Here is an 18,835-nt window from a genome sequence, read left to right on the forward strand (position 1 = left end):
TCCCAGGGAATGAGGATTTTACTGTTTGCCTGATTTAAGTATTTGGCTTTCTTCTGGGAATAAGTGCTTAGATAAGAAATAGAGTAATTGATCCTAATTTAAAGACTTAAAACACATTTAGACTTTATTGTAGCAGAAGGTGGATGGATAAAATTGCTGAATGGCTGGAGTTTAGACAAGAAAGATGGTGAACATCTTGCATAAGAGCATGAGTTGGGCATGGCCTATAGTACTGATAGTTCCTTTTATTTGTCTTCCTAGAAAATAAATTATTTTGAATAATAATAATGACCTTTGCTTCTTAAGATGTCATCTTGAATACAGACAGGTGTGTCACCTGTTGAATACTTTCTACTGCTATCCTCAACTGCAAGTAGTTATCTTCTCTTTCCAGCGTGAAGAACCCTAATGCTAAGAGCAACGTGGTGCCTGCCCGCCAGCAGCACCTGCTCTAGTGAGGTGGAAGAACTTTACCTCACAAAATAGACTCTCAGTTTTCCGCTGTGGCAGATGGGAATGAGTAAGACTAATTTTCAGACATAAATTTAGTCTGCCCTGATTCAGTCTCCAGATGGCTTAATCTATAGAGGGTCTTGAAATCTGATTATCTGTGCTGGAATTATGAGGTCTAACCAGTTGGCAGAAAAAGCTTTCTTTTAATTAGATTGGGGAACATGCTCGCCTGTCCATGAAGCCATTAGCACTTACGTGCACGCAAGGACAGTTGAGGTCTTTCGTGACAGCAGCGCTTACCGAGATGAGTGCTGAGGGTGAACTAAACTGCATCCAGCCTGTGGAAGTTACCCTTCGGAACCGTGCTGCCTTGAGTGGAAAAATGCCCACCTGCTATGCTAGCTTCAGGTATTCAGCAGCAGCCCTTCCCCTGCCAGCAGCATGCTTCTGGCCTGAACCGATAAATCTTATTAGCCTGGCGTTTGCAAACTTAAGCAGCACTCTCCTAGATGGCAAAGCAGCAGAATCCTGCCAGACAGATGCTGGCAGGAACGTCTGCGGAGAGGAAATGTCACTTTGAATGTTTGCCGTGTTTCCGAACGTTTCTGGATAGTAAGCGAGGACCTTTTAAAGGATGCGATGAGTTAGATACCAAAAGCAAAGCCTAAAGCTGTTTCAAGGAAGCTTAGAAAACGTATATACTGCTAAGCCAGAGACAGGCAGCCTTTCCTTCCTTTCATCTGATGTTCATGCTGTTGCTTTTTTCTGTGTGATACTCGGGGAACCACATTCTTATTAGGTTACAAAAAGGTGAAGGGCTTACTGCTTCGATGATGACCTTGGTATGAAGCGCTATAGATTATTTCCTCATGGCACTGCTTTTATCAGCAATAATCCCAGGTATTGGAAGAGAGGGTGAGGTTCTGGTGACTAATGTAGGCATGTCTCAGGGCAGTCTGGAGCATGGCTATTCTCCAATACCTGCACTTACAACATTACGCGTACGCTTCGCTTTAGTACTACAAAGCCCTTAAGGATATGACAAACTTCTGTTTGGTTTTCTCTTTACGGAGATTATAAATAATTCACAGGCCTTTGCACAGGCGAGTTTTCTCCTCTAGGTGCAAACCGCCGACCCGCCCAGCCTTCCCACCAGCCCGGAGGCCAAGCCCTTCCCTGCCCGCCTGCCTCCGCGTCCCACGCTGCCACAGTGCCACCCAGCGCTGCCGGCCACCGCTGCAACCGGCACCAGGCGCTCTGCTCGCCCACCGTCGCTCTCAGCTCGCCCGCCGATCGTCCGCGGCTCCCAGGCACCCCCCTCGTGTGGCAGACCGGCCAGAAGCTCTGCCTAAGCTGTAGCCGCTTTGTTGGCTCTAGCTGGTTAACATCAACGTAGATACAAATCATTACTCCATACACTCAGAAATAATTTTTGGCTGTTTCTAAAAGACCTAATTAAAACTACATTAGCAACATAAACATCCGGTTCAGACAAATTGCTGCGAAAACTGTTGTATTGAAAATTTTCAGCTCCTTTCAATAGTACATCAGCTTCTTCGCTCCAGCATACGGACGCACAGCCGTCCTACACACTTGTAATTGGTCCTGGAGTAGGCCTTTAGTATATTATTCCCATACAGCCATATCACCAATCTTAGCACAAATAGAAATGAGAGCAAGGAATGGATATGTAGCAAAAGCCTTCCACCTCCAGGACAGAGCTATAGCTACCTAGATAACGCAAGGGCTGGTTTTTTCCACTCCTATAGATCGGCAGCTTTCTGTATCTCAAGATCTACGTAAACACCCCTTGGAGGTAAGAAGCGTTAACAAGTTTAGGTTTACGTGGGCAAATAATGGGAGTTACAAGCCAACTGCGAAACATGCACAGCAAAGATGATCTGAACAATAACTCTGCTTTGTGTGGAGTGGACCAGCAAACCAATGCTGACTGATTAAAAGCAGTTTCGTCAGAACACAATTCCATAGGAATTCTGGCTGCGTAGATGGTGGAGGGAGATGCTGACGAAGCAGGTGCCCGCCCAGGACAATCACTGCTGCGAGTTCTGTTGTAGCATATTTTGCAGGGTTTTGTGGTTTTGCAGAGCGGCTAACACGTCCTCGTAGAGCGTGTTCACGCTGACGCACAGAGGTTGACGTTGCAGCTCTGTCAGCTTGCAGGCGGCCAAAGTACAGAGGACGCAGAGCAGCACGAAGAGCAGGACCCTCAGCACCGACCGCGACCAGGAGTGCTTGTGCCGGGGTGGCTGAGGGGGGCGGGAACTGGAGGCGGGCTCTGCAATGAGAACATTTACAAGAGAGAACGTGAGGAATTAACCAAATATCTTTTAACAGTCTACATTCAGAAACGAGCCGTTCAGGTAAGATACTTTAGCCTGTGCTGCAGGTGTCTTTTGTCATGAATTTTCGTCACTTAACTCTGGTTAGTAAAGAGATGTGCAGGATCTACCCGTTTAGGGTAAAAAGTTTCAGATTTAGTTTCATGGGCAGCAGTGAACGGGGTGTAAAGCACCTCTGTGTTGCACAAGATCTGTTTTTGCACATATAGTTCAAGACATTTAAAAAGAAATGAGTGGAGGGAAGTTCTCCATAGGAGCAGCTGAAGAACTTTCCGAATCTTGAGCTCGGCAGTTCATCAGGAACACAGATGAAGGGGAAAAGGGCACAGCGGTAGAGCTTATAAGAAGTCCTACAGGTTTCCCCCCCCACTCCCACCATCTCCCCATACCTGGGCTGCATAAAAGCAAATCTGGCAGCATCAAAATGAGATGAAGATGAAATCTCATGCAATCCCACCCACAGTGGATACTACTTACTTCGGGTTTGCACGTTTTCTTTTTTAGTTTTCTTTTCCATCTCCTGTTTTGCAGCTTTCTGAGCATCATACTCCCGTCTTCTGCGTTCCTTTTCTTCTGCCTTCTCTCGCTTCCTCAGTTCCCTCTCTTGAGCCTCCTTTGCTCGCTGTTCTGCTTCACGCTTCTTCTCCATTTCTGGGGATTAATAGGAAGTTTTTTTCCTTTTATGTAAAGGGTTGTTATTGCCTTCTTCCTTATTACCCACTTATCTCTTCCCAATTGGAATGAGGAAACAAATCAAATAACTACCCTCTTTTTTTATCTTTGGTTTTGGTTTTTTTTTTAATATTACGTAACTTACATTTTGCTCCCTCAGAATTAGGCTTCCCTTAAAATAAATCCTGTGCTGCTCTTTCATATCTTTTATAGGTAACCTATAGCACATTCCATCTAGAGATCTAACTATAATTCAGGAAAGAAATAGCATAGTTATCCTCGGCTATCTTTCTCCCTCCAGCCCTTCTACCCTGCTACTCCCAGAGTCCTCAGGATTTTGACAGTTATAAGTATTTGCTAGATGGCAACTTGTTAGATGGCAATCAGTATGTTTGGGGGTGTAAGAGAGATCAAGAACAGTCCTCAGCAGACAGCACGTGAGGGCTTTTTGTGCTTACCTCGCTCCGCTTGGAGCTTCCGCTGCCGTTGTCGATCCTGCTCAGACTGGATGGCTTTCATGTGCTGCAGTACCTTCAAGGTCCAAGAAAACAAGCTGAGGTCTCTGCAGGAGGCTCATTGCACGGTCAGTTCAAAAGAGAAGAGCTGGAGCGTAGCTGAGGACCGTCAGCGAGGGCTGACCACCAACCCTGACCTACCCCTACAGGTATGGCTCTGGAGAGTTCACACCTTCCCACATGAATCTTCGCAGTTAAGAAACAGATCTTTCAGTTAAAAAACAAACGTAGCAAACTGGCACTGGCCAATACAGAGGATCACAGACCACTCTCTTTATGTGAGCCTATACTTTGCCAGAACTTCTCCAGAGATTTTTGTGTTCTGGACTATAAGCCTAGACATGGATTATCTTGTCTGATTATGCCTCCACTTTCTTGGCAACCAGCACTTAGTTCTCTCTTAACTCCAGTAATGGAACCAGCCCAGTGTTTGCTCTCTACAGGCACAGAAGCGGTGAAGTCAGTGCAATGAACCGACACCTCACTGGCTGAAGAAACTTCAAACTGCTGCAGCAGCCACCCAGCTTGCTAAGCAAAAAGAGGAAGAACCACCACCGATATAGCAAAGTAAGGAAAAAAAGAACAAAAGCAGATTCCTTACCTTGACAGCAGCCTGTTTACACTGCTTCTCATCCAGACAGTCTCCTGCTACTTTAGCCAGGACAGGATCCAGGGGATTGTCCTTCAGATCCAGCCACTTCAGGTTCTGCAGAAAGGAACGATAAAGAGGAGGCTGTAAGAGCACAGTAGTCTTGCGATTATTTTAGAGATCCAAAGCAGAAGCAAAGAACTACTTAGTTTTCACATGAATGAAACAGGTACGGAAGACAAGCAGAGACGTTTTCAATAGATGCGAGTTAATTTCCACTGAGCTGCGGTGCAGAGCCAGCTGAATTTTGGAACGGGTAGTGAGCAGGACGGATGCTTTACCAGAGAAATCAACCTGAGAACGATCACAAGACCCTGGGCTGCATCCCAAAGCTTTACGTAACTGCCCAGCAAACAGTTTTACCTTGAGCTGTGCAAAGCTGACTGGCAGGGTGACTAAACGGTTGTTCAGAAGGTCCAGGTGCTGCAGATTGACCAAGCGGCCAAAGTCCAAGGGCAGCTGTTGAAGCCGATTTTTACTCAAATCCAGTTTCACCAGATGCATCAAACTGCAGAAGTCTGACTAAAACCCAAACACAAACAAAACCCAGAAAAAGCTTGTCAGCACCTTTACGGAGGAACCTCAGCGGGGAGGATGTGGAGATAGCCTGCACCTTACATAAGCCACAAATCCTTAACTTACTACAGAACTGCAACGGAGGAAAATCACTCCCCTGCTTTGTCTCGGAAGATGGAGGTGGAAAACAGTGGGAGAGATAAGACAGACAGACTGACAAGGCGATGTATGGCAGTACAACGGAAACAAACCCGAGTCTCCACTGCTGATGAAAGTGGTCTGTACTCCCGTGGGGATCCTCTGGCAGGCAGATACTGCAATCTTCACGCAGTGCAAACCTTTTCTCTCTCCTGCCTCAGCCAAAACCACCCACCAGCGCTGACCCGTCACTGACAGCAGAGTCGTTCGGCCACCCCGGGATGAGGGAGGTGCCAGTTCCAAACCTCCCGGCGAACCTTCACTGAAGCACTACTTATCTTTCCTAAACACTTCCCAGCAGACTCATCCCCAGAACGGCTCTCTAGCACCTTACCGGCAAGGAAATGAGGTTGTTACAGGACAAATCCAACACAGTAGCTTTTGGAAGAGCGGCCTGCAAGAGAAACAAAGCACTGAATCACCACCGAGGTACACCCGTACCCTCTGACACCCGCCAGTTCTGCTCCAGCCGCTGCGGTTTCTCCCGCGTCAGTCTGTCCATCCCCCCCGCAGCTGCCTCCGGGGTCACGTCATATCTTGACTGATTTCTGCCTCTAAAGGCAGCACTTTGTCCAGAAATAGATGTGAGCAGCGGCAGCTGCTCGGCCAACAGGACCCGAAACCCTCCTCTCTGCCGCGTCCAACACCTGCGGGCCAGGCCACAAACACCTCCAGCACATCTGGCTGCCCTGCCCACAGCTGGCTCCCCCGCGCAGCCTCTCCCCCGGGCCCGAGCTGCCGGAGCCGCTCCCCGGGGCCGCGGCCCGCGGGCCGGACGCTCACCAGCTCCCGGACCGGCACCTCGTTCAGGTCGCAGAGGCTCAGGTCCAGCTCGTTGCCGTCCAGCTTGTCCCTCAGGCTCGGCCCCTTCCCGCCGCCCCGCGACATGGCCGCCGGGGTCCGCCGAGAGCCGAGGGCGAGGGGTGCGGGCCGGGGCGGCGCGGAGCGGGCGGGGGAGGCTCGGGGCCGCCCCGCCACCCACTTCCGCGTCCACGTCCGCGTCCACGTCCGCGCGGGGCCCGGCAGCCGCCCGCCGCGGCGCCGAGCGCGCCCCCTGCCGGCCCGGCGCGCCCCGCCGGCCGGGAGCGGAGCACCGCACAGCCCGCCGCGCCCGGGGCACCCGCACCGGCACCGCTTCGGGGCACCCCCGCGGGCCGCAGCCAGCCGTTCCACCGCCCCCGGCCCCGCGGCGGGCTGTCAGATGTTCAGCACCTGGTCTCGGCCCCCCGCGTGAAACCGTCCCGCGCCGGGAAGGAGACCCCTCGGCCCGGCCCCACGGGCGCGCCAGGGTCACGCCCAGTCCTTCCACCGGTCGCGCACCGCCCCGCGAAAACCCAACCGGTTAACGGCCAATGACCCCAGTCTGAACGCAGAAACCGAGTGATCTATACCTCGTTCTACTGCGGCTTCAATCTCTTCCCGGGCTCCGTGCGGGAGCGGCGAATTCCCGTTCTGCCGGGCCGTTACACCGAGCTCTCTTCGCGGGGAGGAAAGTGCAATTCCCGTTCCCGCTTTGACCCAAAGGCTCCGGCGCTGCACGAGCGGAGCGCTCTCCTGTCTCGACTGACCCAGCCAAATTAGCGTTACCCGCTAACGGGGTTACGGTGAGGACTAACCTTGAATTTCCTGACCCCGGTGCAAATCGTGACGTACGGGACCTTGCAAAGCTGTTTTAAGTACTCCAGCACATCTACCCCGTGGGTGCTTTGGTTAGTTTTGAAGCTGCCAGTAAGTCTCTTCCAACACCCGGAGATCTGCGTTAGCTCAGCACAGAGGTAATCGCGACCACGGGAGTCTGAGGAAAGGCACCCCAAAAACCAGACAAGGATTTGCCTCATAGAAAGTAGAACAAAATCTGCCCGAGGTTAACACGCTCTCATCCAGGAGATTACAGAAGTTTCTCGGAGCAGGTTATTGTTCCTCCAAAGGAGAGCGGCAGTTGCAGAGCCCTCATTTGGGAAAGACGAGGTCTAGTTGTGCAAGACCCTCTCCCATCCCGCCAACAAGGTTTGGCGGGGCGAGGAGGGGCCAGAGGACGACCTGCTCCCGGCACGGGTGGGGAAACCTCACGTTGCCACATCTCCTGGCACGGACACCAAGGGAGGCAACCGATTGCCCGAGCCCCACGTCACCCCGAGGCAGCGAGGGGCTCATGTGAGGTTTCGTGCAGCTGCACAGCCCCCTGCTCCCTTCCGCGGCTGGGAGCCACCACGTACAGTTCTGCTCCCGAGGGAGAAACACGGAGGGGCTTGGGGGGACCCGAGCAAGACCCTCTGCGTGGCTGGAAAAGGCCTTTGTCCGTGCAGCGCCGCAGAGACTGAAATCTGTGCTTTTGGGCTCGGGGCTTACACAAGCCCAAGAGCCTTTGGCTCTTAGTGGAAAGAAACAAGGGTGTAAAGCAGTTACAAAACCTCCCTGCTTATTTGTGATTAACTTGAAAGCAGATTTTTAAATCTTCGTTAGAAAGAAATGATACCTTACTCAGTGGTGTATGAACTGTTACCAGTTCAGCCTGCCTTTGCTTTGACAATCTCGACCAAATGTACCCAAATGTCAAGGTCACGTTAACTTCTGCATAATTCTCGGTTTAATACCTAACAGGGATTCACCCTGTAGGCTACTGGTTGGAATTGGGAAGATCGAACTGAAAGTCACCTTTATTTTTATTTATTAAAGGTGAGGGGTTTTTGGATCCCAGATATTGGGGTTTTTTTTCTCTGTGGTTATACAACACTGAGCACACTTCGATGGTCCTGCAGTACGGACAAAGATAATTGCTCTGTGCTGAAACAGTGAAAGGATAACTTCTGGCCATGAATGTCATACTGCCTTACATCGTCTGCGGAAACGAATCGACTCACCCAGCTACTGATTTTAGTGGGACTGACATGTAAATAGAGCTCCTGTGCATATCTAAAAAGACTTCAAACCTACCTGAGACGGACAGAGCGTAACACGGCGCACATCTGCACACTCTGCTAGAGGAAGGCTGCAAGAACATTAGCAAGGAGAAGGGGGCAGGAACTGCTGAGGGAAGCGGGATGAACACTGTCCATCTAATCGTGATCTAAGGATCCTTACTGCAGCGCTGGGGGCATGAGCTGGCCACCCCAGCCAGGGGCTGGAGACATTCCAAACCCTCCGCAGATCTCTGCCCTGCTTCACCCAGCTGCCCCTCTGCAGCCACGGCCAATTTTTCACATTTCAAAGCCAAAAATCTCCCTTCCCTGTGGAATTATTGCTGGAGGTGACTTAGAAATTATATTTGCATTTTAAGGAAAGGTACAGCATTGAAGAAACTTTCAGGGTGGAGTATGGTGGTTATGCAAGGGTTCCATCCCACCAAAGTTCCCCAGCCAGCCTTAGGTGTTGGCAACACCCGGGGAACTTGGTGTGCTGACTCTAAGAGAAACTGCACGGAGGGTGGAGCGGAGCGGAGGCACCGCAGCCAGGCTCTGCGATAAGACAGAAACTGGCAGGTACTATGGAACAATGAGGTGGAGATTCACCCTGATGATTAGGATATGTGCCTGGCCAAAGGCAGTGCTACTGTACAAAATAACCTATTTAGTGTGTATAATGGTGTGTAGTGAAGTGCCTGGGAAAGGGCCCACAGTCTGTCACTTTTTTGGCAAAATACTATCTTTGGGTGAACTTTGCTCATTATAATCTCATTATAATACCAAAACACACCTCCATCCCAAAACCTACCTGCCTCCAAGGTGTGACCACCCCTCACTGAGCTTGCGCTCTGAATTTTTCTTGGTCTATACTTTTAAAAGCGAAGCGAGAAACTTTAACACCAATTACAACAAAGATATGTATGACTAGAGCTTCACCTGTAAAGTAAAAAAATAGTATAAAATGGGTTAAGAGAGGAGGGATGTGAGGGAAGATACCATCACAGATCACCTCTGACATCTGGAATCAGTCGACGGGCTGAGCATCTCTTCCCCCCCATAGGGATGCCTTTGGGTAAGATTCGAACACTCGAGTGCTTCCCCGGGAAACTTAGAAATCTCTATAGAGTTGTTTTATAACCTAATGCGCTTGTAGCCAGGCTATATTACTCATATTCTTGGTATTTGCACATGCTTTGTAGGCAGTAGTTCTACCACCAGCCATCCAAAAGAACTTGTGTATCTGTTGCTTCGATAAACTGCACTATTCACTAATCTAGTCGTGAGAGTTCTCACTGAACGCAGCCAAATTTCTTAAGCGTGGCCGTGCTAGTTCATGCAACACGACTAGACTGAAAGCGTATGGTGTTACGAGTGCATCCGTAACCCTGAGAGTTCAATATATCTATTGAACGCGACCGGACTTGTAACACAGAGAATTGGGCATCGCTCAGAATCTAAGCCCAGCCCCTCCGATCTCTGAGGACAGGCTGGAACGCAAGGGGGTTTATTTTCTGCCAAATTGCTTTAACGCGACATTCCCCTACCAAAGAAAACACCGTCACCTCTGCCACCAAACACACTCCTTGTCAACAAGATGCATATTGGGGAAAATGCTTCCTGCTTTTAAACCCACGTATCTGACACCGGAGGTCTGGTTGCAGTCAGTATTTCATTATGTGGCTGTGTTACGAGGACATTTATGGCTTTGGTGTCTGAGATTCACCATTCTAAGGCCAATATCGATGCCCTCATTCGTCAGTGCCATTGTGCTCGACGTGGTACAGACACACTGTGTCCAGACACACTGAACTCCAGCTTCCACCCGGGCAGAGCTGCAAAACGCCCGCCAGCAATCACCCATCAGGTCGGCGACTGAGCCAGAAACAGCCCCGGTCTCAGGCCGCCACTGATAGCACTGTTTGGTTAATGCCCGTACGGCGTTTAAAAGACACAGACTGTTTTCTGGGATCAACTTTATACTCCAGCCCTTTCACGAGGATTAATTAGCTTTTGGCCATTGCTGCAGGCAATGCCCAGAAAGGCTGTCAGTCTTTCTACATGGGGAACGATGCGTGTGTCACATCTTCTCCTTCAGCATCAGTGCTGCTGCCGCAGAGCTCAGCACCGCAGCGCTCCTCGCCCGGGTACCTGCCCGTGCCTCTGCCCTTAGCTGAGGGCATCTCAGCCTGCCCGGCTCCGGAGTAACTCCGCAGTTCTTAGCTGGTCTTTCCCCCTGCCTTAGCAGGGTGCAGGCAGGCCGGGGGTACCTAAAGCTGTCAGTGAGAGGGTATCTGTGATAACTCATTAAGTGGATAGGGCTGGAAATCAATTAGTGACTCGCAGGGCTCAGGCACCAAGCAATGCAGCTGAAGGAAAGTGGAGACAAGTGGCGTTGCCTTGCACCAAAGTCCATCTCAGCCGCAGTGTGGGGCTTATTTGGGGCGCACGGAAAGGCCAGGCTTGGGGTGGGGCAGGAGAAGGCTGATGGGGCAATCTGGAGAAAGAGGTAAGGGAGGGGGGAGATGCGGGGACGGAGGCGCAGTGCGGGGACTCGGAAGCTGGCAGAGGATGGGGCGGGTGTTCGGGGGGGCTCTGTGCTGCCACCCGTGTGCCCGGGGGGGGGTCCCCCGCTCTGAGCCCCCATCCCCGCGCCCCCCCACCAGCACGCGGGGCTGCTGCTCGCCCCGCGGCCCGGGCAGCGCGGACGCGTTCCCTGCGCCCCGGCCCGGCGGGCGCTCCCTCCCGGCAGCGCCCCGGGGCCGAGGGGAGCCGCAGCCCCCCGAGGCGGGCCGGGAGCGGGGCCGGGCCGGGGCCGAGGCGGGCCGCGGGGCGCACCGCCCCTGCGTACGAAGCGGCGGGCCGGGCCGGGCTCCCGGCAGCTGCCGCAGCCATGGCCGTGGCGCGGTTGGCAGCGCTGCCCCGCCGCGGGCTGTGGGTCCTGCGCTGGGCAGGCGGGCGGCGGGGACCCCCCCCGGGCAGGTAGGGCGGGGGAGAGGGGGGTCCGAGGAGAGGGGGTGCGGCAACAGAGGGAGGGGGAGTGTGGGGACAGGGGGCGTGGGCTACGGGGGAGAGGGGGCTACGGGGGAGAGGGGGCCGTGGGTGAGAGGGGATGGGGGGCTACGGGGGATGGGGGGCCATGGGGACAGGAGGCTGTAGAGAGGGAGGATGGGGGGCTGTAGGGGATGGGGGGCTGTAGGGGATGGGGGGCTGTAGGGGATGGGGGGCCATGGGGACAGGAGGCTGTAGAGAGAGAGGATGGGGGGCTATAGGGGATGGGGGGCCATGGGGACAGGAGGCTGTAGAGAGAGAGGATGGGGGGCTATAGGGGATGGGGGCTACAGGGGATGGAGGGCCATGGGGACAGGAGGCTGTAGAGAGAGAGGATGGGGGGCTATAGGGGATGGGGGGCCATGGGGACAGGAGGCTGTAGAGAGAGAGGATGGGGGGCTATAGGGGATGGAGGGCCATGGGGACAGGAGGCTGTAGAGAGAGGGGATGGGGGGCTACAGGGGATGGAGGGCCATGGGGACAGGAGGCTGTAGAGAGAGAGGATGGGGGGCTATAGGGGATGGAGGGCCATGGGGACAGGAGGCTGTAGAGAGAGGGGATGGAGGTCTGGAGAGGGGATGGGGGTCTACAGGGAATGGAGGGCCATGGGGATGGGGGGCTACAGGGGAGAGGGGGCCATGGGTGAGAGGGGATGGGGGGCTAGAGGGGATGGAGGGCTATGGGGACAGGGGATGTGGGGCTGTAGGGGATGGGGGGCTGTGGGTGAGAGGGGATGGGGGGGGCTATAGGGGTCAAGGGGCCGTGGGTGAGCAGGGATGGAGGGCTGTGAGGGTAGAGGATGAGGGGACTATAGGGCACAGAAGCTGTAGGGACGGGGATGGAGGCTTTAGGGGACAGAGGCCATGTGTGACAGATGACGGGGGCTATAGGGCAGCTGCTGTGTTTGTCCAGCCAAGTGGGTGGCCACTTGTAGGGAGGGCAGGTTCAGCTGGAGGTTTTGCTCTCAGTGTGTGTCGCTGTCCCTTGGCTCCCCTAAACCCCATCCAAAGTGGCAGAAGACAGGCTGCATCCCCTGGGTCTGCCCTCCCGCCAGCCTGGGAGGGGACCAGGGGCAGGGATGAGCCCCGCGCAGTGTGTGGCGGGATGTGAACGTGTGCCCAGGGCTGAACTATCTTTGTGCAGCAGCTCTGTCCTGATGGCAGTACTGCGAAATGTATCAAACAGCTTCTCTGTTCTCCTTCAGCGCTCTGACCTGGGGGCTTCGTCAGGCAGTGCCCCCGTGCTCCTGCGGCTGTGCAGACCCCTGGGTGGGCAGGGTGCTGGGGGGCACTGGGGTGCCAGTGGGTCCAGGGCACCGAGGAGCTCTGGGGTTCAGGGGGGGTCAGGCTGGTTCTTTGCCTTGCTTTTGTTTAACACTGCCTCTTGGAGCAAGTTTGGGGGAAAGAACTGGTTTTGGGAAAGGCTTTGAAGGGTTAGCTGATATTCAGAGCCTAATACTCACTGGGAGGTGTGACCTCCAGGGAGCAATCCCCCCAAGAACCGTGGGGAACAGCCCTTGGTTTTCCACGCATGGGGTCTGGGTGTTTCTTTCCAGCTGGGCTGGGATCAGGAGTGAGGTGGCTGAAGCCCATGTGTGCGGTGGGAGCCAAGATTGCTGTCTCGGAGTCTGTTCTTAGGAAATGGAATCAGAAGGGAAGCACAACAGAGAGTTGACTGCTATTTGGACTCCAGCCCAGAAGTGAAAATGAGGGGCAGGAACACAAAGCGCTTGGATAAAAAGGCAGCGTATTTAGAAGAGTAAACTCTTTCTAGTAACATTATAAAAAAAGTTTATTAAGTTCTGCTCCTAGCGTTAAGCAGTATTTATCCTTTTGGCAGGAAGAGTGCAGGGGGGAGAGAGGTGCAGTGCAAAACGTAACCACGGAGTCTGCTGCAGTAGGAGTCTGAAAGCTCTGGGGACTTGAGCCTTCCTCCAACCAAAAGTAGTCAGAACCGGGTTAACTCTTTAGCCAACAGGGTTGTTTTAAAGAGTGAAGAAGAGGTAAGAACAGAGCAGGGTTAACTTTCACCACCCTTTTATTGCAGTTGTTGTACATAAAAGACCTGGAAGCTCTTGCTTTGGGGGGAGAAGCTCGTGGTAGACGTGCATGAGAGAGGAACTGGCTGGGGAGTCTGAACCTCTCCGAGTATGAACTCTGCGGTCAGGACAGTTCCCAAGCCCTGGGAGGGCAGGGCCTTTCATCCGGGTGCAGAGGGGATGGCACCGCAGGTCGGGTCGATGTCCTTCACGGCTGCAAAGCAGGAGCTTGCTTGTGTGCTCGTCGTAGGGGACAGGAGGTTACGCTGATGCCTCTCCCTCGTGTTTGTCTCTCCTCCCTTCTGATACTTTCTACAGAGACCGGTGAAGAGTTAAAGGTGAAAAATGAAGCTGGTTATCTTATATCAACAACTATAAAATGTTAGTTGGGGCTATTCCGAGATAAATACACAGAGCTCCTAGGATTAGTGGAGAGAGCTTGCTTCAGTCTGATCGTTTCTGCTCACTGCCATCAGGTAGGAGGGCGTTCTGGGTCCGCCAGCATTCGGCTGCTTGCCCGGCTTTCGCACGAGGCGGGAGGGGGGATGCGTTTTCCCCGGGTCTCTGACGTTTCTCCGTTCAGTTGCTCTGCCCCACTCCAGGGTTACAGAGTTTTGCAGGAGCAGCCGGGCGCTGAGGCTGGTTTGCAGGCACCGCAGGCTGTCTCACTGCTGGAATGTGTTGCCAACAGAAGGCATGTGCTCTCCAACAGCAGTGTTTGACAGTCTACGCTGAGACCCAAGAGCAAATGGAGTTTTATTTGCTCTCCTCTGGCTGAGGCGGGGAAATGAGAGCGGCTGTAATATCAGACCATCAGTCTTGTTTTATCTCCAGCAGTACCAGATACTTCATAGGAAGAGGTGGAGGGTGAATTACTTGTTTTCTGTAACAAAGATGAACAAAAACATTATTTCTAAATCCTTTGCACCTTTTCTTTGTAGAGGTCTCTTGATATGTTCTTCCAGATCAGATATATACACTTGCTGTTGGCTATAGGCAGGAGAGAGACCGACCCTACATTATTTCCAGCATGATGTTACGTGATACATTCATTATCAGTATCTGCCTCGTTCCTTCCGTTCTCAACCCCCAGCGCTTCTAACAGCCTGCTGTGTTTTATCCCACACCTTTCACTCTTGCCATGGCCTGGACATAAGTGATACAGAAATGCTGAAGCACATGAGAGCATCAGACCAGAATTCAAGGAGCTCAAACTAGATGACAGCTGTGAATTTTGCTTTTCTTAATGTATTGGAAGAAACCATGTGAGCAAGCGCTTTGAGAGGAGTTTAGTGACTCTGGGTTATGAGCATGAGATATCTCAGGCCCTAATTTCAAAGCTGCTGATGCTTTCATTTGAAGGTGTGAATGCTTGGGACCTCTGAGAGCAAGCTGTGCGTGTTTTCCCATCGTGAGGGGAACCAGCAGTATTTTCACAGTCTTTGGGAGTGCAGGGCTTTATAAAAACATCTTTTACTGCTCTTTGATGCTCTTTCATCCCCATGTTTGGGGGTAGGGAGGAAGTGGTAGCTGTGAAGACTGGAGATGGACCTGTCATTTGGCTCTGACTTTGCACCCTCTTGCATTTAGTGTGAAAGTCTGGTTCCTGCAAAGTCAGTGAAACCCTTTGGCTCTTCAGGCCTGGAAAAAATTTGAAAGAATAAGACCAGAAAGACTGGTCTGCCTAGAGCTCTTCCCAGACATGACAATGTAAAATATCAGCCTTTTCATTAGCAATGTAGGGTTGTGCAAGTACCTCTTGAAGGTTGACTGCAGAGAACAGGAGACTGTTTCAGCTGGACATTTTGGATTTTGATTGAATTTTCTCACAATCTGAATTTTATAATGCTTCTTCCTCCCCTCTCCAGTCTCTTTTTGTGGTGGGGTTTTGGTTTTTGTTTTTCAATCACACGGTAGAACAATGTGTTGGACCAAATTTTTTACCAATTATTTCCTTGGGTGGTATCCCCAGAGGCACTGTGCAGTCCATGAAATGCTTGTGTTTACTTGCTCCCACTCCAGCCCAGCGCGGAGCCTGCTCGGCTCCCAGTGACCCCTGAGATGGTGCTCAGGGAATGTGCTCTTGCACAACCAGGTCAGCAGCCGCTCTCTAACCGCTCCAGCCCCTCTCCGGCTGCGGGAGCGAGCAGGGACCTCTCTGTGCCTCAGCTGGCAGAGGAACATGGAGCATTTGGGGACAGGCTCCGCTGAAGCTGGAGGTGACTTGGCTCCAGAGAGATGTGAGTGTGGTTGTCTCCGTTAAACATTTCTGCAAACAGCCTGTGGTTTCTGCGTCTGCCCACGTGAGTGGCTGGAGCTGCTCGTTTGAGACCACCCTACGGCGATGGGACAGTGGCTTCTCTGGTCACCATTTCAAACAGCGAGCGGCTGTGGCAGTGGCTGCACTGGATTTTACTGCTTTCCCAGGAGTGTTCGTCCTTCCCTTGGGTTAGGGAGAGCTTTTTCAACCTTTATTTTATATAGCCTATATTTATAAAGGCTTTTCTTCTGCAGAGCTTGCTTTCATCTCCTAGTTTATCTATGTGCCTTGCCCAGGAGCTTTCAAACAATAAAAGAGAGTTGAGTTTAGTGATTGTCCTTCCTCCTCCTCCTCAGGCAGCCCTTACAGCCTTGGTGTGAGTTGCCCAAGAGCAGAGCTAGGAGAGCCATCAGGAACAGAGTCAGTGGGAGTTGCACAACCCTCCAGCTGTCGAAAAGCAGTGGGGAAGGAGTGTCAGGCCATTTGCTCAGCTCTCGGAGCAAAGCTCCCCCTGGAAGATAAAATCTTGGTTTGTGTTTATCTCGAGGTTGAGCTCCACCCCATAGAGGAAGTAACTTCGTGCTAGGTTTTCTTTCTTGTGGACAGGAGAATGAATCTTTTACGGTAAATGGCATCGAGTCTTTGCAGAATACTGATCCTGTAACGAATGGGGAAAATCTGAGTTCAGGCTGATCTGGCTTTCCTCTCCAGGGCAGGGTTCCCCCCCATTATACAGTGAATCTGCAAGCACAGGGCATCGCCTCTGAGCTATGCACCCCACGAGCGTTGCTTCACCCTGTCCTTCCTGGTCATCTCCTAAGGTGGGGATGGCGGAGCTGGGAAGAGCCCAGAGGGAGGCAGGGAAGAAGTGAGGAGGGACAGAGAAAGCGGGGGGCTGCCCGGGGAGGAGGGCAGCGTGGCGGGGGGTGGCTGCTGGGGCAGAGAAGGGCTCAGTGCAGGAGGAGGTGGAGAGAGAAACCATGGCAAGAACTGCAGTGTTCGGGTGGTTAGGAGCTGTGGTTTGAGAGGAGGTCGCTGCTCTTCCACTGATGATCAGACTTCAGTGAATGCCTTAATGATTTTAAATTATTTTCCCTACATCTTCTCACTGCTGCCTCTTCTAACTACCTTCCCTCTCCAGCTTGGCCTCCAGCACCATGTCTTTGTGTTCCTCCCAAGGACCCTGTCATGCCATTCCTGCCCAGGTGCTGCTCTGCTGAAATATCTCCTTGCTCTCCTCCTTCCTTCCTGTCCTGTGTTTGCAGTGGGTGTACTCTCTTCCACCCGGTCAGCCTGCTGTATTATTGCCTCTGCACTGCTCCCACCTCATCCCGCTGGCAGCTCCTCGTCTTACTGATGCTGTCTTCAGTACCATAAACTCTTTGTGGTCTAGCCGGCAGAGATAGTAAAGCAGGTACAGTGCACTTGCTGTTGTATACACAGGCCGTTACTTTGCGAATGCCTCTCAGTTACAGCTCAACTTCTTTGGACACTTCTAAATAGTTTTCATTCTGCAGGATTAGATTATTCTCTGCAGACTGTTTTGGAGACTGATAAAATGACAGATCTCTGACTTTAACTTTCTCTTTCTCAGTCATCTGCTCTTTCCAGGAGAGAGAAGCCAGTTGGGGGAATTTCCCTGCAAACTGTTTTGACCGTGTTCCTTCCAAGTTATTTGCGCTATTTAAACTTGCAGAAAGACCAAACCCAGTTGCCATCCATCAGCAAAGTCCATCATCTCTCCAGATAGCCCGAAATGTCCAAGGTAGCTTTCACCGCGGGTGAATGACTGTAGGACCAGGCTGTGCCCGGTCTGCAGGGCTGGTGCGGGCTCTTCCCCGTCAGTGAGCAGGGTCCAGGTTTCCCGTGGAGGCTCTGCCTGTGCTGTCTGCTGGGGTGGCCAGGTCCAGGTGGGTGCACAGGGGTTACCGAGGCTGTCCACCTGCCCAGGGCCCCCCTGGCTGCGGCACGTGCTTTCCAAGTGCTTTCAGAGGTCTTCTTGACCTTGACCCGCTGAAGTGGCTGCCTGTGGTTCCCACTGGTGTGAGGATGTGCATCGAGTACTCCTTGTGCTGTTGGCAGGTTGATAATCCTTCCAGGCTGGGAGAATTGATGGGTTATACTAACGAATATACTCTTCTCCTTTTCTTTCACAGTGCCCTGCACACAGGGATGCCCTCTGCCTCCCACAGGGTGACCAAGAGTTATGTCCAGGGGACCTTAGACATTCCCCTTCTCACCAAAACCGTGGGCCAGTGTCTGGATGAGACCACCGAGCAGTTTCCTGACCGCGACGCCTTGGTCTTCTGCCGAGATGGGGTTCGGAAGACCTTTGCTCAGTTCAAAGAGGAGGTGAGTGCCTGGCTCACCCCTCGGAGAGCCCAGGAGGGTGGATAACCACAGCAGCAGGCGTGATGGAGAGTGGAAAACGGTTCCATCGCTCAGCTCAGGAGTGCGGTGTGTCGTATGAGGATCTTCATCCTGGCCCTGAGCAGAGGGTGATGGCACCTTCCCAGCACACACCGATGGATGTGTGCTGTCTTTGTCCTCCTTAGAGTCTCGAGATCAAAGGGAGAAGGCAGCATATGTAAAATGCTTGCTGAATATCCCAGAATGAACTTTCATACTTAAAAATTATCAGCCCTATCTGATGTGTTACGGGCTGAGTCATGGTATCTTTCTCCACTGGAGTAGGCTCCAGCTCTTGATTAGTCACTCTGCCCTGACTGTCAGAGGTCTGGAGGGTGTAGAGGTTTCTAGTCCAAGCACAAAGGCAACTGAGCAAAGTCAAGGACTTGGTCTCAATATCATATGCAAAAACATGTGTGGGTGTATCTATGTGTGTGTATGTATGTGTGCATGTTACATACAAATATATGTTTATATGTATGCTGAGTGGAGGGGCAATATTTCAAGGCTAACTACCTGGAAAGTTTCTATTAAATGTATGATATGATCTTGGAGAGGAAGAATTGTTTGTTGCGGTTTTTTTATTTACTAGTGTTTCGGTTACATCCATTCAGATAAACAAGATGAGCTGCGTTCACCCTAATTTTAAAAAGTAGGCTGTAATTCAGAACTAAATCGGAGAATACCTATTCCTCAAATTCATATCTCCTATGAGGTAGAGTTCATCAATTCATTTGAGAACATAACAATGCTCTACAAACTTTCCCGAACACCTCAGAATATTTATACGTACGTCTGCACACCTGAAACACAC

General features: G+C 52.1%; 2 protein-coding genes across 2 annotated transcripts in view; one reads left to right on the forward strand and one right to left on the reverse strand.

Annotated features, from left to right (window-relative positions):
* Positions 1–1,949: 1,949 nt before the first annotated feature.
* Positions 1,950–6,251, reverse strand: LRRC59 (leucine rich repeat containing 59). The gene is made up of 7 exons (XM_059828235.1): positions 6,147–6,251; positions 5,698–5,757; positions 5,013–5,171; positions 4,602–4,706; positions 3,944–4,016; positions 3,291–3,464; positions 1,950–2,749 (listed from the first exon to the last, which is right to left on the reverse strand). The coding sequence occupies exons 1-7, from the start codon at positions 6,249–6,251 to the stop codon at positions 2,505–2,507; spliced, it is 921 nt and encodes a 306-aa protein (XP_059684218.1). The 3' UTR covers positions 1,950–2,504.
* Positions 6,252–11,156: 4,905 nt separating this feature from the next.
* Positions 11,157–18,835, forward strand: part of ACSF2 (acyl-CoA synthetase family member 2) — a 37,989-nt gene continuing 30,310 nt past the window's right edge. Inside the window, exons 1-2 of the mRNA XM_059828081.1 lie at positions 11,157–11,245; positions 17,769–17,964. Of these exons, the coding sequence (XP_059684064.1) occupies positions 11,157–11,245; positions 17,769–17,964 (285 nt within the window). The remainder of the gene's footprint in view (positions 11,246–17,768; positions 17,965–18,835) is intronic.

Source organism: Gavia stellata, chromosome 22 (assembly GCF_030936135.1).
Source record: "Gavia stellata isolate bGavSte3 chromosome 22, bGavSte3.hap2, whole genome shotgun sequence".
Taxonomy (NCBI): Eukaryota; Metazoa; Chordata; class Aves; order Gaviiformes; family Gaviidae; genus Gavia; species Gavia stellata.

Bases quoted from the DNA above. Each gene is read 5' to 3' on its own strand.
- LRRC59 (XM_059828235.1), bottom strand. From the start codon at position 6,251: ATGTCGCGGGGCGGCGGGAAGGGGCCGAGCCTGAGGGACAAGCTGGAC. The intron at 5,172-5,697 runs GTAAGGTGCTAG...TTTGGGTTTTAG, and splicing joins ACAACCTCATTTCCTTGCCG to TCAGACTTCTGCAGTTTGAT. The intron at 2,750-3,290 runs GTAAGTAGTATC...TTCTCATTGCAG, and splicing joins AGAAAACGTGCAAACCCGAA to AGCCCGCCTCCAGTTCCCGC.